Genomic DNA, 26,012 nt, shown 5'->3' with positions numbered 1-26,012 from the left:
TGTTTAATAGAACCGACAATGGTATTTTTTTTATCTGACAGACCCCTTGAGACTTTGGTTTAAAAATGGATCACATCTTTGGGGATGATTCTATCTGAATAAATCATATGCACAATTGAAATTAAAGAGCACCATCGGTTTTTGTACAGGTTTTATTAGCAGAACATGTACACATTTATTTATTTTTGGAAAATATATGAAAAAACAAACATAATATCTATGGAAAGGTGAATCTGTCAATGTTACCATTTAGCTGTTACATGTTACATTTGCAAAATGCCAAATGTTTGTAATACACAGCCTCATTTTAAATGTTCATTCATGTGTTAAAACCTTTTAATCTGAGGTATAAACAATCGGATTATGGATTAATTAATATTAATTTAAATGTATACACTTTTTGTGTTCATATAAATACTATTCATTCATGTTTTCTTATTTTGGAGCAATTTTATTTACCAGATCACATGTCAAATTCCTTAGGAAGTCCCATATGCCAATATTATCCTTCAGTCAACAGAAAAACACATCATAATTAGCAGTAGTAAGGTGTTTTTTATGTGACAGTGACAATATGCATTAGATCTACAATATAACATAACATCATGATTATTAGAGTTAGACATAACAACATATACAGGAAAAATGTTTTAAGAAAGATGCAGAATAAAACAGTAAACACTAGTCAGCATTGTGTAGGCCATTGAAGAGGTCTGTGAGAGGTATCTGGTATTTTGGCTTAAAGGTCTGAGGTATTTCTGGAGTCTTATCCCAGTAAAAACATTTAATAAATAAAAAGACATGTTGGCCTTTGTTAGTGTTGCACAAAATGAAAGTGATATGCTTAATACTCATTATAAAGCTTAGATATGGCATTGCAAAAGAGAAAGCAGAGCCCTCAAGATGCTTATTAAGACTGTAAAAGAACCCAGTATGACGTTAGGTCCTCTCTAAGCAAAGTTCATGGACACATGGATCTATTCTTCAGTTAAAGATCGAAGCTGGACTTCTGAACTGAAATCTGCCCATGTATGAACAATAGAGCCCAAGATATTGCAGAGGAGGACACAGTCTGCAGGAAGAAAGGCTCTGGTAGGATTCGGATCCTTTTTGTGCAGCTAATTTTGTTATGGCAAAGTATGAGACACACACAACAAAACTGTAAACCATTAAAGAAACAATATGGCCAGGCCGTGTCCTTCCCCACATACAGTCATGTGAATCTATAAGTCCTTTCATTGTTTAATTCAGCAGCCAGAGCGACTGAACCCCCCATTGGTCTCTCTTATATTCTCCTTGTGTCTGGCCTGGACAAGACCAAACACCACCGCTGCCAGCGTCATGCGGCCCCCTGTCCGCGACCCATGGCGATCTGTGCCCATATTGGACCTCTTGCTGCGTGAAGTGCTGATGAAGTAGGTGCGGACTTTCCCCTGACGCTCGCTCACCTGCAATGAGAGCAGCGGTCACATCATTATTTCTCAATGACCCTCAAGATTATTTTGAAAAGACCTCTCCACAAACTGGATAGGATGCATTAAAGGTCCCCTATTATACTGTTTTTCATCAACACATTATAGGTCTCAGATATATACAAAACATGTCTCTGAAGTGTTTGGCTCTAAATACCAAACAGGTCATGCATTTTAGCATCCCATAAACCCCCCTGTTTCAGCCCTGTTTCAAAAGTGCTGATTCTCTGTCTGTTACTTTAGATGAAAACAAGGAGCCCCTCCCCACGCCCCTCTGAGAAATATTTGGTTAAAAAGAACACAATGGTGCTCTAGGAGAAGATTCAGGTGACGAGGTGTGGGGGGCAGTTACCTTGGTTGGTTATTGGCTAATGGTTACACAAGCCAAGAAAATCGTTATGACATCACAAAGTGGCCAAAATCTGATCAGCTCATTTTCAGACAGGTTTTTAAATATAAATGGAACAGGACAAAAAGTGAGCAGCTCTTTTTTCCTGAAACTTTCAGAATCTCTTTACACATGTTTATGGATAAAAGACAGGAAAAATTGGATTTTCCATAATAGGTGACCTTTAAAAACTACACTCTGCCCCTCCATGTAAGGTCGGCCCAGAGACCCTAGGGGTTTTTAAATCGACACTAAAGACTCACTTCTTCTCCCTGGCCTTCTAGTCAAAGCGGAGCACGCCTCCTGATATTTCCCTGTGTTTGAATTTTATATTTGCTGTTGTAATTTATTGTCTTCTGTTTGCAATCGCAGTAAAGTGTTTTTATCACATGTACAGCTCTTTGGCTCGACCAAAAATCGTTTTTAAAATGTGCTATATCAAACTTGATTTGATTTAATTACACTTTTCATACACAAGTGTCCCTTCCTGAACAAGAATGTAACTCAAGAAATAGAGTTGTTACTTTTCACCAGTAGATGTCCCTCTTGTTTAATTTGTCCTATGGGCTAAGCTTTTATTTCTTAAACTGTTTTGAATTCTGCTTTCAATTAAAAGTTAAAATCTAAATGGACAGCCACTCACCCCCTTGACGAAGATTTCTCCACGTAGCTCCAAGATGAAACCCCATTCTGCCAGGATCCTGCGCGTGGCCTCGGGAACCTGGATGCGCCCGCTCACCCCCGTGCTGTCCATGCGGCTGGCCAGGTTCACTGTGGACCCCCAGATGTCGTACTGAGGCTTAGTGGCACCGATCACTCCTGCCACCACCGGCCCGTGGGCAATGCCTGATTAAGTGAAACACAGACACATCATTCACTTTAGACAAATTAGTCATACATCCAACACCAAAAATCTCTACATAGAACATTTTGTATCAACCATCTATTGTTTGTAGGAGGTGAGACACTTACCAACACGCAGCTTAAAGTTTTTGGAAGTTTGCGTGTTAATGTCTATCAAGGTCTCTCGCATTGCCAACGCAAACAAAACCAGCTCACTCAGGTGATTCCATTCATCCATAGATTCCTGAGAGAGACGCAGAGACAGTTTTATAGAGAGAGAGAGAGAGAGAGAGAGAGAGAGAGAAAGGAGGATGAGGATATTGGAAGGGTAAATACAGTCAAAACAAAAGATAGCACAATGTGTGGAAAAACATGTCCCACCTCTCTGTCTGGAGCCAAGCCTGAGGCCGCCATGTAGCAACTCCCAATCGTCTTAATCTTCTCCACATAGTGGAAGTAAGACTCCTCCAACAGCTTGTTAAATAATATTAAGAGAAACAGAAAACGAATTAAACTTCAATCTGACAAATAGAGTTATGACAACATTTGTCAATAGCTCGGCCTGAAATAAAGCCCGTTATCTATGTTATAATTAATATTAGTATTATTATTGAATGTTAATTATATTCTTTATATTCTTTCACCTTAGAAGTCAAGTAAGGAAATACTAAATTCATACAAATATTTGAAATTTGAATTGCATTTAATGTTTTTATTGCTCTAATTTATATAGTTCCAAAATATACTGTATTATCTACTATACTACTTTGCATAATTAACATTTGCCTTTAAAACAATGCCATAGATGGAGTATTTTGGCTTTTATACATCATACATAGAGTCATACAATGATCTGAATCCACTCTATAGGGTGCACTTTAATTTCAGTCCCATTCTTACCTCATCAAAGCTAGCAATGATCTCATTCAGGAGTCGGAGGCAGTCCACTCCCTCATGTTTGATCTCTTTCTGCTCAAAGTACTCATTGAACCCAGCGATGGAGGCAAACATGACACCCACCTCATTGTAGGATTGAGAGTAAAGCTCCTGAAATGAAAATTGTGTCATGACTTTCATCCTAAAAGACCTTTTGTTTGACTATTGATATGTTATGACATTTTATTATCACTGCAAAACATCAATCATTCTCTCCAAGGGTTACAGTTATCGATAAACTGTACAAACACGTGAAGGCGTTCAGTAAAAATGTGTTTATAAAACAAGAACATTTCAAGAATATCTTCTTTATCATGATGTTAGTTCTGCTTTAAACAAGGTCAACACAATAGCAACAGCAATTACATACAGACATTCACGATCACCCAAACTGGATTTAAATTAGACTTGGATTATTCTCACAGCAGGTTTGTGCTCCCTTGATAAAGGCAACAAACGTAAAATAATTACAGAAAAAAAAGCATAATTAAAAGGGAGGCTTTCACAGTGAGGCAATGTTTACGGCACCTCATCATTCTTGCTTCGGTCCAGAAAGTGTCGGGCCACATGGACAGGCAGGATGTTGTGTAAAAGACACTCGTTGTGTTCCCGAAGTTCCCTCATGTCCTCCACTTCCTTTTGGGCCTGCAGACGCCACAGGAAGTCCAGTCTGGCAGTGGCCTCCCACTGAAAAGAATAGGACAGATACAACCATCAGAGGTCATGCATCTTATCTTATGCATGTGAGAAAAATATCAGAATGTTGACGGACTAAAATCCATAAATCCCAAATCAAAAGTTCAACAGTACCTGCCGTCCATTGTAGAAGACAGCAATAATAAACATGACCATGAGGGAGATCGAAATTCCCTTTCTCCTGACGAAGTGAGACCTGTGCAAATATGAATAAAGAGGGGTTGTTATAGAGATGCACATTTTGAGAATGAAGAGAAGTATAATGGTGGAATATAACATTATTTAATCAAATACTGTATTTACTCGTACTTTATTTGACATTATTGATATTATATTATACAGTAATACTTTACTTTACTACCTTGAAGTATAACAAGTATCTACAATTGGCTCCACATTGCTGCTTTTAAATGTATTTGTGATAAAAATAGAATAGTGTAGGATATATAAATGGCAAATTTAACTACAAACATACATCGAATCACAACAAATCAAATCAAAGTTATTATAGCCCCAAATAACAAAAAATGCCTCAAAGGGCTGTACAAAGCAAACAAAAGCAAAGACAAAAACAAGATACAAACGTCATAGCATAAAAATGATTAAAACATTTTACAACATTATACATCAACACAAGTATTGCCATGTGATAAAAGCATGTGGCTGTAGTGATGGAAATACAACAGCTATTGAAATACTAAAACTTTTTAAAAAGCAAAACAATTAGAAACCTAAACTTGATGTAGAAAAAAGTTCAGCCTTGGAGCTCCGGGTTATATTTTCCACTGACCATTGAGTCATATCATGGCGTGTGAGTGTGAGGAAGGCCAGGTGGATGAGGTAGGAGTAGACGGCCACGGCCAGCAGCAACACAGCCAGCTTCAACAGAGAGTTCAAACGCAGGAAAACAGCACAGGTCACCATGGCGATTACACCACTCAATACAAAGACCTGAGGAGACAGAGGGGGAGAGGAGAGGGTTGAAGACACTGAGGAAGAAAGTGATAAGATGACTGGATGGGAGATAGTCAGAAAATGTCCTAACAACTTCAATAAAATGATTATAGTGTGTTAAATGTACAAGTGCTTTTACCTCAGGGCAAGTGCAGACAGTGAGAGGATGGGAAGCTGAGCTTGTTTTGTCCATAACATCAGCCTCCTCTGTGTCTGTGAGAATGCACCATACCTAGACACAAGCACAACACACAAATAAAGGAAGTTACATTAAAACTATGACAACTAGCAAAAGAGGTGCACAATTAGAATCAGGGAGAAAAAGGATTTGCACTTCTTCAAGCCTTTTTCAGGGAGTATGTCAGTATGCTTTAACATTTGTTTATAGTTTTAAGCATTGAAATGATTTTGCCATTTACAAATAGGCACGTTAATTGTTTGAAATAGAGTGCGCTGGAGTTTGTATGTGATTTTTGTGTCTACTTTTAACCTCATTCAAAGACAATTTTAAACAAACTCTATTCAAGTCCAAAAAGTGCTCCTCCCTAAAGCTGTCTCTTTCCAACATACTGTACACAGTTCTCTTTCAGACGTTATAAAGGTTTGAGTCTTCAAATTTTTTTGTTTGCTTATGGTTGGTTTCATGTCCAATCTGTGAATGGAAGTGTCGTTTTCTTGTCATTTGAGGCTCATTTTGAATGTCAGCGGGAAGGTACACCTTTCTCCATTAAGCATAGTTAAGTGTGGGATCATGCAAACAGCAGGATAATTTGCTTATGTTCATGTGATTTGCAAAGTACAGTCTAAAGTGGAAATCTCTCAGACACAACCAGTACAGTAGTATAAAAGTAACATTTGCTGCACATAATTCAACTTTATTCAATAAATGCATGTTTATAGGTCTGGCCCTGTGTTTTAGGCTCGTACCATGTTAGTAGACACCAAGCCAAAGTTGAGGAGTATGGCGGTGAGGGTGAGGAGGTTGCGGGCGCTGTTGTTTTCATGGATCCAGCCGCAGATTTGCAGTAGAGGTGCAGGCGTACAACTGAACTCTTCAGCCAGGGCCAACATCAGCAGCAGCATGTAGAGGAGCAGGAAGACCAAAAACAGGATGATGACTGGGAACAGACTGCAGAGGAAGAACAAGGGAGGAATGGAAGGGAAACAGGAAGGAAGTGAGCGAAGTAGTGAACATGTATATCCAGGGTAGAATAAAGAAACAAGAATTCTGTGACAAATGTTCAAGACTATTGCAAACTGTAATTCCTGATACTTCCTGCAGATGGCATTGCAGTAAAAACAGAATCAGAATCCGCAATGGGGAAATTATTACATGCAGATAAAGTGAAGAGAACAGACTTTCATATTTAAAAGTAACTAAGTATGCACACCATATTAATAATAAAAAAACACAAAAGGTAAAAAACAAATGGCAGATAAGTACACCATGGTAAAAAAAAGTAGCAGTAGTTAAACATGGAAACCATAAACATAGTGGTTTTAAAATCAGACAAACTAGCTTTTATCTTAATCTCAGTATAATACCTCAGACTTCAAGTATTTCGTTTTTTTTTTAATGACACTGTGAAACAAAATACAGAAATTAAAAGTTACATTTGAGATTGTTCTCTATCTAGGAATACAGATTATTAAGGACTTTTAATGTTTCATCTTGCAGTTCTTGGTGTACACAGAGAACTTAAATGATAAAGTTATATTAATGTTGAATTCCAATGACCGTAAACACATTACTTTTAAAGCGTTAAGCTTTGATAAAAAGGCTTAAATCAACCGTTCAAACCTGATAAACCAAAAAGATGAAATTGTCAATGTGAATAATGTGAGATCCGATTGGATGATCTTAGTGTCTCCCTACCTGGGTGCAGAAATGAGGGTCTGAACAACCATGAGAAAGAGGAACATGATGAAGGAGCACACCAGGTTGGAGTTGAACATTTCATCTCTCATCTGGGAGAACTAGACAGACCGAAAGAGATAAAAAACAATATCATTTAATCTGGGGCATTAATTTATTTCCTCGTATTGATCACATGAAAGACCTGCTTACCTTTTCCTCAATGTGAGTGTCTTTGAACACCAGGGTCAGGGGGGTGATGTGCTCCCTGTGCATTCGATCACTGCTTCGAACCTCAATAGCGTGTTGGATGCGTTTGTTGATCTCTTTGGAGGTGGACATCCATATGTTGGGCATTGATCCGTTGGTGAAGGCGGCGAGGATCTGCGAGAAAATAAAATAAGAAAACCGGTCAATCAGGTACTTGGTGCCAACAATAGAAAGCTGTTTAAGAAACACTTACACTATTCATGTCAATGGCATTCCCAAATGCAAACTCTGGGGTCCAGGTTCGATTAGTCTTCAGGATTTTGGGGGGCTCAGTGTGGTCAACTTTTCTCTTTTCCTGAGGACAGATGAAGAAAGTGTCGATGTTGTGTTTGAGCAGAAACTCGTTCCTGTCGCGGCCGTGGCCAGCTTCGGTCTTGTAGTGGCCTCCCAGACAGTCCAGAGTTGCCCTTGAGATGTGGATGCGTCTAGAAGAGAGAGAATAGAAGCAGAGAGGATTATCAGCAATGTACAAAATAATGTTTTAAAATCATAACGTGAAGATTGTAGAAGTTGTGAGAAAACCAAGACAAATATCTTCTATCTTTGACTACAACATGTGTGTATGTCATTTTTAACACAGCTTAAAAATCGAGACAAAGGCCGTTGGAAAACGTTACTCCAAACACTATGTTTCCGTAGCAACACACTGACACTGTACAACTGTCACTGTGTCAGTGTGAAGGTGAAACATGTCAGAAAAGGCACACAAAGTTGACTGCTAGTGTTAAACCACACAATGGAGAATTCTGCCCTTAAAAGATATTTTCTATTTGAATAATCATGGCATCAATTCAGAATGAGGACATTTGCTTTTCTGTAAATGACAAAGAACTGACAAGTGTCTTCTGAGGCAGAAAACCAAAGCTCGATTTCACAAACTTAATTATGTTTAAAATGTTTCAGAAAATTAATTGAATCCCAGCTGAAAATATTGATTATTGAAGCAAGGGACACATTTTGACTAAAATATTCACTTGTATCTTAAGTATTCAAATATCTAATGAAAGGTCAAGACTTTTTTGAGGCACTTTATTATAATTTTATAGCAATGGAGGCATAACAGTTGGATCTAAGTGGATGAATAGGAGAATATGTCATGAGTTTTAATGAGTGTTAACTATTCTACTTCTTACTCAAATACAACATATTTTGTCCCTTGGTGTAATTTTAAAGTTACCTAGCAATATATTCAGTAGAAAGCAGCAACCTTAAACCAATACACATTTGAATATAATTTACATTATTCTGCAATGAGCACAATGAATACTTGTGAAGATAATACACTATCATTATGATTTTTAAGTTAAAGATCTGTATACTTCTTGCATCACTGTCTGCTGGCACTTGCAAAGACCACTCACCCAGGTATGCCCCCGGCCTCCAACATGTTGGCAATGCCCACGTCCCAGGACCAGACGTCAAACTGCCATTTCTGCAGGCCCAGCACCCCACACAGCACAGAGCCCGAGTGGATCCCAATCCTCATGTCCATGTCAAACTTCAGGTGATTCCGCACGTACCTGGAGTTTGTGGGAAGTAAAGCCACCGCGTAAGACTAAAACTCTAGTTTTTGCAGGACACAAGACGATGACCCCTGAAGAAGTCCAACGATAATACTTTATTGTCAGATCAAGTCTGAACTTTTTCTTGCATCACAGCAGCTCCATTTGCGACATCAAGCAAGGACAAATATTAAGATATGATACAAGGAGTAAAAACATTTAATATAGATAGATAGATAGATAGATAGTATATTAATCACAAATTGGGAAATTCTTAATATAACGTCACACAATCAGAGAAAAGTTGCTCAAGCCCCTCTAGTGTACATTTGACCTGGCATTTAGCTCTGTATTTAATTTGAGGATTGACTGGTGCAAAGAGGAGTGCTTCAGTCTAACTTAATACATCTTGGAACCCTGTATCTCCATTATATATGTTCATATTCACTGATCAGGACATGGTTGGGGTCATAGCCAATGTTGTTGGCCATCCTCACTATGTTATTATGGTAGGCTGACTCATAGAGTTTCTGACAGGGTTGACCTACAGTCACACTGACCCTATAGCGTTGATCATGTCCAGGCCCAGCTCAACACAGTGACGGGCATGGGCTCGCTGCGGCTCAGGGACACCTGACACACAATAGTAACAGTCTCCCAGGAGCTTTATCCGCAAGCAGTGGTGCTCCTGTGATGAGGAATGATCAAGACACCAGGAAAAAGAGAAAATAAGTTATTGAAATAGAAAATATATGATCTAAAAACAAAGGGGCTCAAATTCTCACATCTGCTAGTCGGTCAAAGCGTCCGAAGAGCTCGTTGAGGGTTCGGACCAGATCCTGGGCTGATAGTTTCATGGACATCAGAGTGAAGCCCTTTATGTCTGCAAAAAGGATGCTGCAACGTGAGAACAAGAGTTATAAACTAAGTGTTAGGCTAAAACATTTAAAATGTATACAGGGACTCCTGTAACTTCAATACTCAGACTGTTACACCACTGTTGAGAGATTACTGTGAAATATATACCAGATGTATCTGCTACCTCATTACTTGCTACTTATTTTTGTTACTTGTGTGTCTAATTATTTGATTTTCCTTTAATAAAAGGTATGCTTTCCCCTTTATGTTATTCCACTAATGTTAGTTTTGCCTCTTTGTCTCCACCGATCCTTTACTGTAACATTTTAAATTTCCCCACTTTGGGACAAATTAAAGATATCTGATTCTGATATAAATTAATCTGATTCAACAGTTTGGCTTTGACTGCATCTAGGCCAAAAAAAAACATCTATCTTCTGTACGTAACACTTACAAAGGTTTGGCTTTAAGTGAAGCTAATACGATAGCACATCATCTGGTTGAGTTTATAGATCGGAAATGTATCTACAGGATTCTTTCTTGTGTTTCTTTGTTTCATGGTTAAATGCACTTATTGTAAGTTGCTTTATATACAGTAAAAGCGTCAGCTAGGGAAATGTAATGCTCCAGTGAACATTTGCAAGATTGTAAAGAAAATTAAGAATTTGCTATTCCAAAGACTCCCAAGTGCTATAAAAACAATTAACAGCATCCATGAGAAATGTATTTTGTGTGTATGTGTGTGTATGTGTTTGTTTGTGTACCTGACGTCCTTGTACTGGTGGATGTAAATCTTGTGAAACTCATGAGGATTAAGCTCGTCTACCATAGAGCTTATGTCAGCCATCATCTCCAAGGCAACAAAGCGAGGCAGGATCGACAGCACCAGACGCTCCTGTGTGGATAAATAATAAATTGTATTTGCAAAGTATAGCTTCGGCAGTATAATGCTTGCTAATTCACAGGTTTAGAAGATAACTCAGGAGCCAATTTTTGGAAAGTTTAGACAAAAGAGACACATTACATTACATTGCATTTAGCTGACGCTTTTGTCCAAAGCGACTTGCAATAAGTGCATTCGACCAAGAAGATACAAACTAGAAGAAAACAGAACCATATAAGTATATCGGGTTTCATCGAGCCAAAACATTCCAAGTGCTACTCAACTGGCTTTGGATAAGCCAGTCCTTTGTTAGTATATAAGTGCTTTGTTAGTAATTCTATCGCTCGAAGTGGAGTCGAAAGAGATGAGTTTTCAGTCTGCGCCGGAAGATGTGTAAGCTTTCTGCTGTCCTGATGTCAATGGGGAGCTCATTCCACCATTTTGGAGCCAGGATAGCAAACCCACGTGTTTTTGCTGATGGGAACTTGGGTCCCCCTCGCAGTGAGGGTGCAGCGAGCCGTTTGGCCGATGCAGAGCGGAGTGCACGTGCTGGGGTGTAGGGTTTAACCATGTCCTGGATGTAGGAAGGGCCAGATCCATTTGCAGCATGGTACGCAAGTACCAGTGTTTTGAAGTGGATTCTAGCAGTTATCGGAAGTTACTGGAAGCCAGTGACACCAGTCAGTGGTGTTAAAAAAGCATCATCGTCTGACCTCTAGCTTTATGCAGCAGTCACCTACCTGTCTCTGGTTCTCCTGCTCTAGTTTGATGCGACCCTCAATGCAGCGCCGCGTCTCCAGGAACACCTGTCTCTGGGCATGGTCTGTCAGGTAGTGGATGAACAAGCCGGCTGTGTTCATACCTAGGTACAGCAGGCCTTTGGCAAACACCTACATGCAAGAGAGAATATGTATCATATAGTTGATTTTAACCAGGTAAACCCAAAGCATGTAGGGTAAGGAAAAAGAGAAATGTTCATACTTAAAGGACTTGTGTACAAAATATGATTAGCTCTTGATACATAGACAAAAGGCTTGTTCTGCAAAATAAGATGGCATACTAAAGTGAGATTTTTCCCACTAAATGTTTAGGCATAGACAGGCATTACATTTCATCACTTGGTGTTTTATTAAGCAATTTACAGTTACCTATAATTTATTAGGCAAATAAAACTATAATATATGCCTTTTTATCCGTAATACATTGGATTTTATACTATAATTAAACATAAAGGAATGTAACTAAGTATAGAAACAGTTTTGGTTTGATAATGAAAAAAAATCTCAAAAGCTGATTTCCTCACCTTTCTCAAGAGCTCGGCATCATTGTAGTGGCGCACAATCTCCACCAGAAGGTGAAGTACTGAGGTGAGGGAGCCGGCGCACATGGCCCACAGCAGAGGTAAGGGTAGCAGCGTGTAGGTGGCGAACAAAGTGAACAAAACATACCACGAAGGGTCTTTCTCCAGTCCATACACCAGTCCTCCCAGCACCTGTGTGGTCTGAGACATCCAGCTAGCCAGGCCTGCGTAGTTAAGCCATCCAGGGGTCATGTAGTCTTTGCAGGTTAACACAACAACGCAGAGCGCTATAGCTAACAACATGAAAACCCCTGTGAGGACGCCACGCAGAGTGTCTGTGACCCCATCAGGGGCCAGGGCCAAGTACAGAAGCAATATGTGTAGCTTGGCCATTGCATCAATTACATTGGTGATGGCCAGAGAGTTGCGTCTTTGGTGGGAGTAGTGTTGCTGGTAGAGTTTCTCCAGATCCCGAGACCTAAATGTGTGCCTCAGGCTGGGAATGTAGACTCCACGAATTGAGTGGCCCCAGTGTTTAAAGAAATCGGCATCGCTGGCGTATTCGTTACATGTACTCCTGATACCGTTGTAGGAGCAGGTTGAGCCGCGGGGCTGCGAAGGGTGCACTCTGGTCGAGGAGGACCGGCGTTTAGTGACCCCTCGTGAGACCTTGTTGCGGATTTGTTTGTTGATCTCATTCATGTAGGTATCCGTCACAGAGATTTTACTTGCTGGCTCCAAACCCATCTGGCAAGATGACAGAAAATGATATGTGTTCACATTTCCCATTCTCATCCTTACTGCTTGCTTTCATTCCTTTAAATTACAGAAAGATTGTAAGGTTGTCTGATTTTTGGCAAGAATATATGACTAGGGTGGGCTAAGTCTGGCTAAGGGTTGGTCCACCAGATATACAAACCATAACTTCAACTTATTTAACCTTTTTTTAAACAGAAAAATCCAATAGAGCTTAAATCTCTTTTAAAATATTGATCTGGCCAAGAAGGCAGCATCAAGTCTATGATGTACACACATCACAATTAAATACATACAATTAAATCCCAACAATTTATACAAATGAAACAGAGCGAAAATGTGGCCATTTAAATATTAACAACCCAGAAGAAATCCCTATGCCTTGGGGAATGAACAGTTTTTGTTTTGGTTTAACATGCAGGTCATTCCAAGACCAAGGGCAATAAGGAAATAGACTCCTTTTTTCCAGTCTAGCCTGTTATTAGATGGAACACCGAAGGCGTTTTGAGAAAAAATAAAGATATATGTTCATGGGTTACTGTCCTGTAATGGCCTTGTACATTTGAATATACCAATGCAAATTCCTATCCGAGTAGTAACTTAATTTAATTTAATTTCAATTTTTACATTAATTATATGTTCAAGAATTTGGAGCACCATATCCATTCACCTCCATCGTATACGAGTAATGGCATAAATATCAGAGACAGCTTCAATCTAAAAACAGTGGGAAAGTACTGTGAAACCATGTGGTGTTATTTCACATAATGTGATTTTGTTCCGGACATTTTCACAGTCAATAAACAGGTTTTTCACTTAATGTTATCTGGTTTGTGTCAAATGAAGCAGTGGTTCAGAGCTTACCATGTCCATCACAATCCTCATAATCGTGTAGATGAATATGACAAAACAATAGGACAACAAGCAGTAAAAGACAACAGTATTATCTAGAGTTAACAAATCCACTGATGATTATGTATCACCTGGGCGCTGAGCTCCTGCTGGGTAATGATGTGTTTCACAGCGTTCTGCCACAGCTTCTTTTTCCTCCGCAGCCCAGGGGACAGGGTGGCGGTAAGGCAGGGCGGCTCACGCAGCTCCATGGGGCGGACTACTGTCGTCTCGGCAAAGGTGACCATGGTGGTGAGTTTGGCTGACCTCATCCAATGCTGTCAGATCATGAGGAGGCAGCACCCTGATGCTGGAAGGGTGGCATTGTTGGGGGTGAATACAAAGAGGAAAAGATGGTGATTAGTGAGGGGTTTCACTTGCTTTTCTCACAAATATAATGGACATTCATTTTTAAAGGGGCACTCTACCAATGTTATTCATTAAGTTCAGTATTGTTAGTACTACTTAGCCCATGAGAACAACTTCCTCTTTGGCTTTGGAGGAGCTTTGACAGATAACCCAAGTGATGTCACAGTGAAGTCATCAGGATAATCTCAGCGGGGGCTTGGAGATTACAAATCATAACACATTTTTTTACAAACTGCAGGTGTGGCGTTAAAAGGGTGTGCCTGTTTACTAGGTGGAGAGGGTTAGGGTTTCTAATATATTATGATTTTGAGTTGAATTATGTTGGAATGCAGGATTCATTTTGGTAGCCATATCTCAGCCCCAGCTGCTTTATAGAACACTAATGGTACCCAATTAGGCGTGTATGGCCAATTTAGAAATTTGACACATTCTGAGACAGATGCAAAAAAACAAAAAAATCACAAACACATTAACATGAAACAAATTAAGGTTACTATCAACAATTCTGGCTTCATTCAAATATCCTCTGTGGAAAGTAAGCCCTCCTCATTCAATTTCAATCAAACCGTTTTTTTTTCTCATTTTTACGAATCTCTCTTTGAAAATAATTTCTTACTAATATGGCTATATATTTGTATGAGATACATCATTTGAATTGAACATTTAAATTTAATTTTGCTGCTTGCTGGTTTGAGACAAACCGTTTTACACTGACTTTGCTGAATCATGATAATTGTTGCTATTTTGTAACTAAGAAATAAGAATATACAACAATTGATTTATTGATTATACTGTAGCTTTTGTGGCTCCTGATTAACATTTACACCTCACATGTTCTTTATTAAAGAAAAGAAATCCCAAAAGAAGCATATCAAAGCCTCGTAATTGTTTAAACTCTTTTCAACATTTTGATTGATGTGGATAGTATGGTTGTGCTTGACACATGTAGCATGTTGTAAGAAGCCCATGATGAAACGTGTTTGCACAATGTGTGCCAGAAGAAAGGCAGCTTTACAGCAAATTATCTGGAGGCCAGATTTAGACGTGAGCTGGTTAAGGCTCCGAGTTAAACTCCTCCAGGTCCTTCTGTCATTGTCCCGCCCACTCACTGTCCATTGTCAGCAGTCTGATTGTCACTTTGCATCATCACTGCAAAGAAGGAATATGATGAAACGCAGTATTTTAAAAGATCTGCCTTCCTAATTAAGGCTGTCATTATGGCAGCTAAAAATCTTCATCCTTTGAGAAAATGCTTTAAAATGGCAGCTTTTTATTTTTTGGACTGGTTGATCACACTGTTCTCTAATGTAAAAAAAAATCCAGATGTATTGGTTTAGATGCAAGCACTATTTGATTTCAGGCTCTCTCTATGATACAATCCTGAACTCTACTTGTTAAAATAAGAGTTACAAAGAAATAGAGTATATACTTTCTGAAAACTACATGGAGAAGGGGAAAAGTCTAGAGAAGTTAAATCTTATCCAACACTTGTAGTATAACCAACACCTTCACTCATAAACACATGTTGGCTTTTGGCCACAACTGACCTGTATTGTTTTACATATTGTTTATCCTTGCATCATGTCCACCATTGGCCATAGGATATAGTCTTCCAGCCCATGGTAATCCACTTTTGCTGATTCCATCGCACAGGAATTGCACGCAGATCTGAAAATTAAGGCATAATCCATGAAGGGGAAGTGATAGTTGAAAAAGTCCCCTCTGTATAGATCCAGCCAAGATATGTTGAGTCGTTCTGGCAGGAATGTAGGTCATCTCATGCACTGTTTTGAAATGAAGTCAACAACTGCACTGAAGGAGAGCAGCAGGAGTGAAGAGTGCAAAGAGGATTTGCCAGTCAGCAGCCACTCTCACTGGCCTACAAAGCTGATCATTGGCACGAGGACAACTTTAAGATAATTGCAACGCTGTCAACCTTTGACCGAGTCAACTTAACCTTTCAAATCACAGTTGACATTTTATTGAAATAGAATTACAATAAATGCTTTTTAATTTGCTCTCTCTTTAATACTCTTCATATTTATTTTTAATTTACTCCCATTCAAAGAGATTAAAAGCAGAGTTAATGCCTCAATATTGCCTTCATGCTCTTAGCTATGTCAATATGCATTCGAGCCATAAGAGCAAAAAGTTCAAATATTACCTAAAAGCCTACAAGACCAGGCTGTTCAAGCATGACGCTAAATAATCACACACATGGGAACAGAACCCTGAGGTGAAATGCTTTTCAGGTTCACAATTTTTCATTCCAGACCTGATTAAAATGCTATTTCCACACAATTATATTTGTGCTTAATGTCACTTCATCATACTCTGTGGTTGCTTCTTGATTGGCTAAGAAATACTTCAATAGGGCAATTATTAAAGCAATTATAACCACTGTTATATCTGCTTTTTGAAGACAGGATTGTCGAGGACAAAGAGGTTTTCTGCCATGTTTTATTAATTTTTTTCTCTATAACAAAAACAAAGTTAACCGAAATAAATTTCACTTTTCTGTCCTCTTCCCTATGTACAAAAGTTGGCCGTTGGAGATAATTGATTGATTGAAACATTTTTTTAAAGATTCTAATTGAAGATATTAAAAGCAGTGATATCATTTGCTGCTTCAGTCTTATTCTGGTTTCTGCTACTTCAGGCTGGTTAATGTTAACACAAGTCAAGTAGTAATTCTGTAACAAATGCAAAAATGTTCTGGTCATTTTTTGTATTGTAGATTTTATTAGCAATTTCAGCCATACAATTGCCTTGAAATGTGCTGGATTTGGTGATGGTGTTTCCTAATTTAAAGTGTAACACATAAATGAATTACTCTATTTAGACCAACATTACTTTAAACCTTTCTTTTGTTCACTTATTTTGTCATTTTGTATATTTTTTCAAAATCATGACATAACCACAACATCGGCGATTGATTGTATCAGTAAGATAAGAAGAGAGGAATTGAATTCTCAGGAGGAACCAAAAGAAAAAAGGAAATATCAGGCACAGCAATATCAGGAAGTGTATCGGAATGGACAACCATCCCTCAGTATTAATGAGGAAGAGCACTTACTGGGCTGATAGCATCAACAGGTCTGCGATGCATACGGGTTTAAGCTGGTTAAAGTTTTTGAGACGTGCTTTGCTAATTGCGTCCAGGCCCCTTAGGCTGATCTAATGGATTCCCATCTGTCCAACCGTGACTGCGTGGCTCAGACCTTTCTTGCTGATTACTGTGCATCTAAAAATAGCCTAAGGATCTAAGGCAATTAGTTCTACAGTACTATAACTGCTAAAACCAAAACCAGCGTCTAACACTTGGTAAGTATAGTAAAGCATATTTATGAGATGAAACATAGAGTTAATCATTGGTGATCGTTCTGATATAACACAGCCCTTGAGTTCATAATGGGCAATTTAGGTTAATGCCTGTGAATGTCATGATTCTACTGCACAAATCTGTCATTTCATTTAGGTTCTCCATTTGAAGAGCACTTTAGCTTGTGTCCTGAGGGGGGCGTTAGGATGAATTAGTTTGCTAAGGTAAAACACATAATGCTAATTATGCAATAAGCCAAAGGGGTCATGCTTACCGTGATTTTAGAACAGATAAGGGGCGTTGTTGAGCATGATGCAAAGTAAGGTAGTTATTTAAGGCTAGCCGCTTTGGCTGTCCTCTAATCAGATGATTCACACACATACTCACGCCAAACCTGAAAAAGAACTTACCTTGTTAACCTTGTTAAACGTTTCACTTAAGTTGGACACAAACACCTATTACTGTCTATTGGTGTTGTATCACAGACGCACTGTGTTATGTGTGTGTCGTAACACTCTTAGAGTTCAATAAGATCGTGATTGCATGATAGCTTTTGTTGGCAGTCTCACAAAGCTCTCAAAGGTGAAGGTGTGTACAGGTCAACTAGGAACAAGGTACAACAAAGACCAGTGCAGAGATTTTGCTGGAACACTTTCACGATAATTTTGGGTTTTAAAATCTTCAATGTGTTGAATCAAAGAGTTTTGCCAAATCAAAAGATAAGCATGCAAAGGATTATGACACAATGGATTTCAGCCCATATACCTACACATGAGGTCCTGTATGGTAGGGTGATAATAAGGAGCACTGGGCAGGTTTATCTTGTAACTTTATCTTGCACTGGGTCCTTATGACCCTGCAGGAATAAATGCCTATTTAAAATGAATAAAGCTTCCTTAAATGTAAATGACATGTCCAAAGCTAATGTAAAGACTTTTCCTTTATCATTTGAATAGGATTTTGATAGAGCTCTGAGCTTGTTCGACAATAAATGTAAGGCTATCTAATCATGTCATCTGGGCCTGTCCCCAATAGGCCCATGTTATAATCCATCCATGCAACAGTCCAGAAATACCAGTCAGCTTTTAGGACTCCCCATTTTCTGCACAGTCCTATCACTAAGTTTCTACTCTTGCACTGAAATAAAATCATAAATACTAGTAGTAGTCACAGGTTTATCTTGTAATGAAAACCTCCAAAACCCTTAGCTGTAGCTTAGCTGTCATTGGCTCAACATAAGTAAGATGGTATTATCCTTTTCAAAAAGAGTCCCACAACATTTGCTATCTTAAAGGGGCTGAATAGTTAAAGAGATGACAGCAGCAGAAGACATTACAAATATTTGTCACATAAACAACTCAGGGATCTGATGGCTCAGTGGGGATAAAAGACCCTGGGAGTTAAATGCTTTAGTGGTCTGCCGAAAAGCACCAAGTCTGTTGCCAAGACTGGTTTACTCATGGCAATCTCCAAACTGATTTTCCATTTTACTCACTGCTGTCCCCAACTGGTAGAAGAGAAATATTTCCAAAAACAGGATGTCCCATCCACAGATACAGAGAATAAAGAATACATATTTTTGATTAATTATTTTATAGCCTGATAGTCAGACTGAATTTTGTTTCACCCATAAATATTTTTTATGTATTCTTGCATTGCTGAAAACAAATTAGGCAGGACATTGTCTGAATGGCTGCACTCTTAAACAGCTCTGCAGAAATTAGGATATATGATGTAAGATTGCATAATTTAAAAGGAAATTCTTGCACAAAATAGGTTAAAATCTAAATCCACTGATTATGAGAAAGCATGTTGTTGACCCAAAAGGCAGGAAGAGATATCATTTAAAATTAAAGTGCCTAAACCATGGGATACTTTTATTCCTCTGAAAGCAATGTATTCAAACACAAGATTAACACTGTCTTTTTTCTTTAAATACTTGAAATTAAACTAAGCCTATATCACATAACTTTTCATATTAGACTACTATCAGAATTTTGTGACGTTGTGTTTCTTTTCACACATAAATAATACCATTGACTGTAACTTAGCAAATGATAATGTGGATAGTAGCCTACCCTATCAGCAACATTACTCAATTTATATAGGATATTTATAAGAATTCCAATACATTCATGCTGTAAAATTAAAGCATTTGTCAAAAGTAATGACATATTAAGTGACCATATTGTCAAAAAATAATGGCAAAGTTTCTCATTAATATGGGTTGCGATGTCATTTTTCAAGATTGTTTCTCATAATTATTATGTTACGGGATATTGTTTTTGTCCTCGCATTGTCGTAAATTGTCTTCCATAAAAATCTGAGGAAGTATTTGCATGATATGCAATCAATCTTTCTAGTGTGTTTTCGAGTAGTCTGCACTTGTTCAAACATGACAAAAGCTGCTATCCATCGGTGGGCTGTCACATATACAATACATAGTACTAACAGCTAGCCAGTAACAGCTGTCAACCAGAGGAACAGTAAGTAAGGCTGTTACTAAATGTGTCTTTGAATAGTTTACCTTTAGTCAAAGGGGCTGAAGGGACCCGCACGTATGCCGCACACTTTAAGGATTTTCCTCACTTCATGGTACGTAATTTTTTTACATTTATTTGCGTTGTTGTGATACGCGCAGCCAGGGGAATCTCGTTTAGCAAGTCAGGCAGATAGCTAGCTAACGATAGCATACTTTGCTATTAGCATAGATGAATGCTAGCTCTGAATTATAGTTACTTTATGTATTGTATATACACAACATATACATATATAACCGTATGTTTTCATTACGTCTAAACCTTATTGAAATCCAGGGGTTAAAACACTATCAGAGAGCACACATTTAAATGAAAACATGTAACAGCTAACTATGCTAACATTAGCCTTACTGGGAAGTGTCCTGATTTCTGTCACAACAATATTTTATAAATACGCTCTTGCTTTTCACGTGTCAGGTAAACTTTAACACCGGGTATTTCCCGTTTTTATTTAGGTTCAAATATCATTTTAATGTCAACAATATTTATTAGGTCATCGGCTAATTTGGGCATACTAACTTCCACAGGCCAAAGACAATCCAGCGGTTTTCCTGATTTTTCGAAGCGCCGTTTGAGACTCAGTTTGGGGCTAAAGTGCCTCAAACCTCAGTGCCTCTGTGGACCTGGAAGAGCAGCGCCGCCTTGTGACAAGCTTCCAACATGACAGGTGGGGAACACCACACTATTAAACACCTGTACTATACTTGAGGACGTATTTACAGCACTATACATTCAATGTAGCACACTGCTGAATACGTTTGATTAATACTAGTTGTATGAGCTGCCTGACCCCTAACCCGGTATGGAGACAGCTGATTGTGAAAATGTTTAGTGAGAGAAGCTCTGCATCAGTGCTCTAGGTGTTGGTGTGAATGATGTGTCTATTCCCGAGTGTTATGTGTGAATTTGCACAGAAAAATCACTCACCAGACATTTTGCCTGTGTGTTGGCATCTGCTGATAGATACATTCCTTGAACCTCAAACCCACTGACTGAATGTCTGTCCCACAGTGCCCCTCTCTCTCCATCCTCCTCTCTCTGTGTCTCCCTGTCCCTTTCACCCAGAGAGAGACTATGGGTGGATAGTGAGTACCATTGTGTCAGTGAGATGTTTATTAATGAGAGAGGCGCACACAGAGAGCAGAGCTGCTATTGACGGACTAATCGCTAATCTCTTCGTTAATACTTCAATCTGCCTATGAACCAAGATACATCACTGAGAAGCCTCAAGACAGGGACATGCAAGCTGGTGTTCTGCAGGAAGTACATTTGGGAATTTATTCCAGTTGGAAACTTTTTGAAAGTGAAGTTTGAGTTGGCTTTTCTGTTCAGGTTCGTCTTTTAGGACAAGTATATGTGTCTAATGTTTATTGCGTCCAAACTGGGAAGTTGTGGATACATGTCAGTGAGTATAGTATTAAATTGAGCTTTTCTGTCAAGGAATTTTGAAGTAGTTGGTGGTAACATTTTCCGTTAGCGTTGATAGGTAATTAAACAAATATATTATAACCAGAGAATAAGGGATTTGTAATCTGCTGCTTATTCTGTTGCATTAAGGTTTTCAGTTTTAGCTTTTTGGAGGTTTACTGTGTCGATAAAAGGAGTAGTGTGGGTCTGTGTGTGTGCTTGTTGGTTGCCTGCCATGCCCTTGCCTGCGCCTGATGTCCCGGCCTCTCAGAGGCTGGCACTGGACTGTCGTACCCTTCTGGACCATCGCATTGGCAAGGGTGAGTGATAACACCACTTCCTCTGTTCTCTCTCTGGCTCCTTCTCCGTCTCTTGAGTCGCTTGAACAAGGAATTATTTCACTTAAAAGGTGCTTTCTCCATGTGCTTCTAAAATATGTTGTGTTGTAAAAAGAACTTAAATTGAATGTTGGAGGTCTGATTTGCTATGAGCCACTTCCTGTGTTGTAAAATGGATGCAGTTTATTTTATCGATAAAAGAGGAACTTAAACCCTTGAGTAAGCCAACATAAAGAGGAACACTGGCTGTGGTATTTAGCACAGGTTGCTGTTAAACAGTGTTGACTGTCTATAGGGTCATTCATTCATAGTGTGTGTGTGTTAATGTTGACTTTCATATAGTCTTACACTGATAAAATCTCTGTTTGAAAAGAACACTGTTTGTTCTTCCATCAGAATAAAAGAGATGTTTAAAGCTCCAAAGGGAATATTGCTTATATAGCAACATTTCCGGCATGCACGATGTAGGAAAACAAAGCTTTATTGTAAATGATTATGATGATTAATTATTGAAGTGATATTGTACTGGAGTCCTTTTTTTTATCCAATAAAATGAAAGTTCACAGTAAGTATAGAGAGGAACTTCAGCTATCTATAATATGATTTTGTAATGTAATATCATTTTGTATAACATAACAAAATAAGATATAATATATATTTTTTATTAGCTGCCCAACTGGGAACTATTTTTTTCTTTCAGTCCATACATTTAATTTCAAGCACTCGTTCATGCTTTTACAAGGACAATGCAGCATCTCCAGGTTTATGTTTTCACAACATTTTTGTGCATTAGAGCCAATAATGTGGATTTCTGGGTTTAATGTTTGTCACAGTTTTATGGTTGTGTTGTGTAATGTAGACAAACACATTGATTTGAAAGTGTTGCTCATGAGTGAGCTAGGGGTGCAACAACTAATCGACTTAATCGATTAAAATCGATTACCAAATTAGTTGGCAACTAATTCAGTCGTCGATTCGTTGGTGACGTCATCACATGTGTTCTACACCCCGTTAAGCTCCAACGTTATCGCTCTTTTGTATGGGTACAGGAGACATTTAAAAACATATGTTATGTATTATTGCTACATAAACATTATATCGCAGTCATAGTGTCGCCAACTCAGTTTCTAATATGCAATATGACTACAAAATGCGTTTATAATGTATTTTCGATCTTCCGAATTCAGACGAGCGATCTCTCCCCCGCCTGCTTGCGAGGGGGCGGGGCAGTTTACACACACACGCAGGAGATGGCGGAGAGAACGCGCTCCGAGGTGTGGTTAAACTTTATCCGTCTCGATGTGGACAATGCTCGTTACCAAAATTGCAATAACAGTTTATCATATAAAGGCATAAAACGAGCAATTTGTCTAAACATTTAGCAAAAGTGCACCACATTCAGACGGAGAAATGCACCGGGTTCGGCTGTCTTTCTAGTAGCTCTGTAGCCCCTTCCAAGAGTAACCTTTCCACGTCAGGTGTTATGTATGCTAGCAGCAACACGCAGAGTTAACTCAGTTATAAAAACATAGGTTAATGATTAGAGGTAACTGAATTAGTTATTTTGTTAAAGTTTCAGCTATTCTGTTTACAGTTCTGTCATCACATTATTTAATATGATTTGTTAAAACATTGTTGTTTCTTTTGATGTGAAATATTATGCATTTAATTAAAATAAAAAGCAATGTTAGTTTTGTTCACAATTTGTTGAGTTAGTTTACCTTATTTCTTGTCAAAAGAACCGTTAATACTATCGTTGAAAGGACCGGATCGATAAGCAGTATTGATATAAGTAGTAGTACAGTTAAAACCTTAACGATCCGAATAATCGATTAATCGTTTCATTAATCGATAGATTAATCGATTATCAAATTAGTCGTTTGTTGCAGCCCTAGAGTGAGCCAGCTGCTGAACAGTATTGTATTTATTTACTATGGCTCTGACTGACTCTGACTGTTGTGTGTGCTTATGCACCCAACAGCAGTTCAGAGTATACGGCCTTCTTGGAGACCCTGGAAAGAGTCCTGTATGGGGCTCCTGAAGGGAACTCTTTAATCTTGCTGGGAGACTTCAGCACTGTGGGCAATGATGGAGACACTTGGAGGGGAGTGATTGGGAGGAACGGCCCCCCTGATCTGAACCGGAGTGGTGGTTTGTTACTGGACTTCTGTTCTAGTCATGGATTGGCCATAACAAACACCATGTTCGAACATAAGGATGCTCATAAGTGTACGTGGTACCAGAGCACCCTAGGCAGAAGGTCCATGATCAATTTCGTTATCGTATCATCGGACCTGAGGCCGTATGTTTTGGACACTCGGGTAAAGAGAGGGGGGGAGTTGTCAACTGATCACCATCTGGTGGTGAGTTGGGTCGAGTGGCGGGGGAAGCCTCTGGATAGACCTGGTAAGCCCAAACGTGTAGTTCGGGTGAACTGGGAACGTCTGGAGGAGGCCCAAGTTCAGGAGGCCTTCAACTCACACCTCCGGCGGAGCTTTTCGGGCATTCCTGTGGAGGTTGGGGACATTGAACCAGAGTGGTCGGTGTTCAAAGCCTCTATTGCCGAAGCCGCGGCGGGGAGCGGCGTGGTCTCAAGGTCCTAGGTGCCTCAAGGGGCGGTAACCCTCGAACCTCCTGGTGGACACCGGTGGTCAGGGAAGCCGTCCGACTGAAAAAGGAGGCCTTCAGGGATTTGTTATCCCGGGGGACTCCCGAGGCAGTTGCAAGGTACCGACAGGCCCGAAGGGCAGCAGCCTCAGCCGTGGCCGAGGCAAAGCAGCGTGTGTGGGAGAAGTTCGGAGAAGACATGGAAAAGGACTTTCGGGCGGCACCAAAGTTGTTCTGGAAAACTGTCCGACACCTCAGGAGGGGGAAGCAGGGAACCATCCAAGCTGTGTACAGTAAGGATGGGACGTTGTTGACCTCAACTGATGGAGTGTTAGGGCGTTGGAAGGAACACTTTGAGGAACTCCTGAACCTGACAACTCCGCCCTCTATGTTAGAGGCAGAGCTGGAGTATGACGGGGGATCGACACCAATCTCCCGGGGGAGGTCACTGAGGTCGTCAAACAACTTCACAGTGGCAAAGCCCCGGGGGTGGATGAGATCCGCCCAGAAATGCTGAAGGCTCTGGGTGTTGAGGGACTGTCATGGTTGACACGTCTCATCAACGTTGCGTGGATGTCGGAAACAGTACCAAAGGAGTGGCAGACCGGGGTGGTGGTTCCCCTTTTCAAAAAGGGGGATCAGAGGGTGTGTGCCAATTACAGAGGTATCAAACTACTCAGCCTCCCCGGGAAAGTTTACTCTAAGGTACTCGAAAGGAGGGTCAGGCCGATTGTCGAACCTCAGATTGAGGAGGAACAATGCGGATTCCGTCCTGATCGTGGAACGACGGATCAGCTTTTTACTCTCGCAAGGATCCTGGAGGGGGCCTGAGAGTACGCTCATCCAGTCTACATGTGTTTTATAGACTTGGAGAAGGCGTATGACCGGGTTCCCAGGGAGTCACTGTGGGAGGTGCTGCGGGAGTATGGGTTGAGGGGGTCTCTACTCAGGGCCATCCAATCGCTGTACTCCCAAAGCGAGAGCTGTGTCCGGGTCCTCGGCAGTAAGTCGGACCCATTTCAGGTGAGGGTTGGCCTCCGCTAGGGCTGCGCTTTGTCACCAATCCTGTTTGTAATATACATCAGTGCATGACATTAAGGATTTTGGGAGATGGCCCTGTGGGCCATCTAAGCTAATTTACAGATGGCCCTGAGCCCAATAGAGATTGTCCTGAAAAATGCGCGCGGACGAAATGGCACGAAGGGCTTGGGGGGCCTCCCCCTAGAACATTTAGATTTTTGCAGGTCTTACTGTAGATGCTGTCTGGTGCATTCTCTAGACTGAATTATAAGATGAACCACCATAATATTATATTGTACAATTTCAATTTTATTCTTCATTCATTTTGTTCGTTCTTGCTTGTATTTGCTCGCTTGAATGCCCTGCATAGCTATGAGAAGTACTTAAGTTGTTGGTCAAGACACTTTCCATCTGATGAAGGCAAATGCCTTCCCAGATGTAAAAAAGTAGAAAACATTACATTCAGTTATAACTGCCAAAACAAACATTATTTGCACTATTATGGCCCCTGTTAAAAATGTTTGTAATGTTATCTACTGTAAATTGGTCGAACGAATGCCACCTCATCCAGAAGCTGACCGAGCAGACCCGAGCAGCAGGCGAGAGGAGCCAAGAGGAGCCGAGCACATCTGCGAAGCACACAAAATGGTGACGTCAGAGTTCCCGTTAGCCGGCAAATCTAAATCTCCTCGGTCAAAATAATTTCCCTTTAGCACAATACCTCTTCAGTTGCGCCACTTATGTGACAGACAAGAAGAGTATGTGACAGACAAGAATAGTCAATTCTAATGTCTAACACTTAATG

At 39.8% G+C, this 26,012-nt stretch overlaps 2 protein-coding genes across 6 annotated transcripts in view; one reads left to right on the top strand and one right to left on the bottom strand.

Annotated features, from left to right (window-relative positions):
- Window positions 1-162: 162 nt before the first annotated feature.
- LOC307014924 (adenylate cyclase type 8) lies at window positions 163-20,844 on the bottom strand. 4 transcript variants are annotated; one of them, XM_079643186.1, is made up of 22 exons: window positions 20,763-20,844; window positions 15,521-15,641; window positions 13,697-13,914; window positions 11,961-12,704; window positions 11,398-11,547; window positions 10,539-10,669; window positions 9,702-9,813; window positions 9,477-9,604; window positions 8,776-8,934; window positions 7,608-7,839; window positions 7,358-7,528; window positions 7,166-7,266; window positions 6,217-6,418; window positions 5,429-5,521; window positions 5,126-5,286; window positions 4,450-4,531; window positions 4,168-4,326; window positions 3,604-3,750; window positions 3,085-3,177; window positions 2,833-2,947; window positions 2,504-2,706; window positions 164-1,448 (listed from the first exon to the last, which is right to left on the bottom strand). In XM_079643186.1, the coding sequence occupies exons 3-22, from the start codon at window positions 13,874-13,876 to the stop codon at window positions 1,248-1,250; spliced, it is 3,564 nt and encodes a 1,187-aa protein (XP_079499312.1). In that variant the 5' UTR covers window positions 13,877-13,914; window positions 15,521-15,641; window positions 20,763-20,844; the 3' UTR covers window positions 164-1,247. The 4 variants fall into 4 exon arrangements, with proteins under 4 accessions (XP_079499314.1, XP_079499312.1, XP_079499311.1 ...); XM_079643185.1 differs by lacking the exon at window positions 20,763-20,844 and having other exon boundaries at window positions 15,521-15,773; XM_079643188.1 differs by lacking the exons at window positions 8,776-8,934; window positions 20,763-20,844 and having other exon boundaries at window positions 163-1,448; window positions 15,521-15,774.
- Window positions 19,717-26,012, top strand: part of efr3bb (EFR3 homolog Bb) — a 37,874-nt gene continuing 31,578 nt past the window's right edge. Inside the window, exons 1-2 of one of the 2 annotated variants that reach the window (XM_079643199.1) lie at window positions 19,717-19,890; window positions 20,363-20,502. In XM_079643199.1, coding sequence (XP_079499325.1) covers window positions 20,496-20,502 — 7 coding nt within the window. In that variant the 5' untranslated portion in view covers window positions 19,717-19,890; window positions 20,363-20,495. Of the gene's footprint in view, window positions 19,891-20,362; window positions 20,503-20,965; window positions 21,563-26,012 lie in introns of those variants that run through there. The other variant, XM_079643198.1, reaches the window with a different exon arrangement.

Source organism: Notothenia rossii (genome assembly GCF_949606895.1).
Source record: "Notothenia rossii genome assembly, chromosome: 8".
NCBI classification, from domain to species: Eukaryota; Metazoa; Chordata; class Actinopteri; order Perciformes; family Nototheniidae; genus Notothenia; species Notothenia rossii.
Note: the sequence above shows the minus strand (reverse complement) of the source record. Positions and strands in the feature narration are given on the sequence as shown.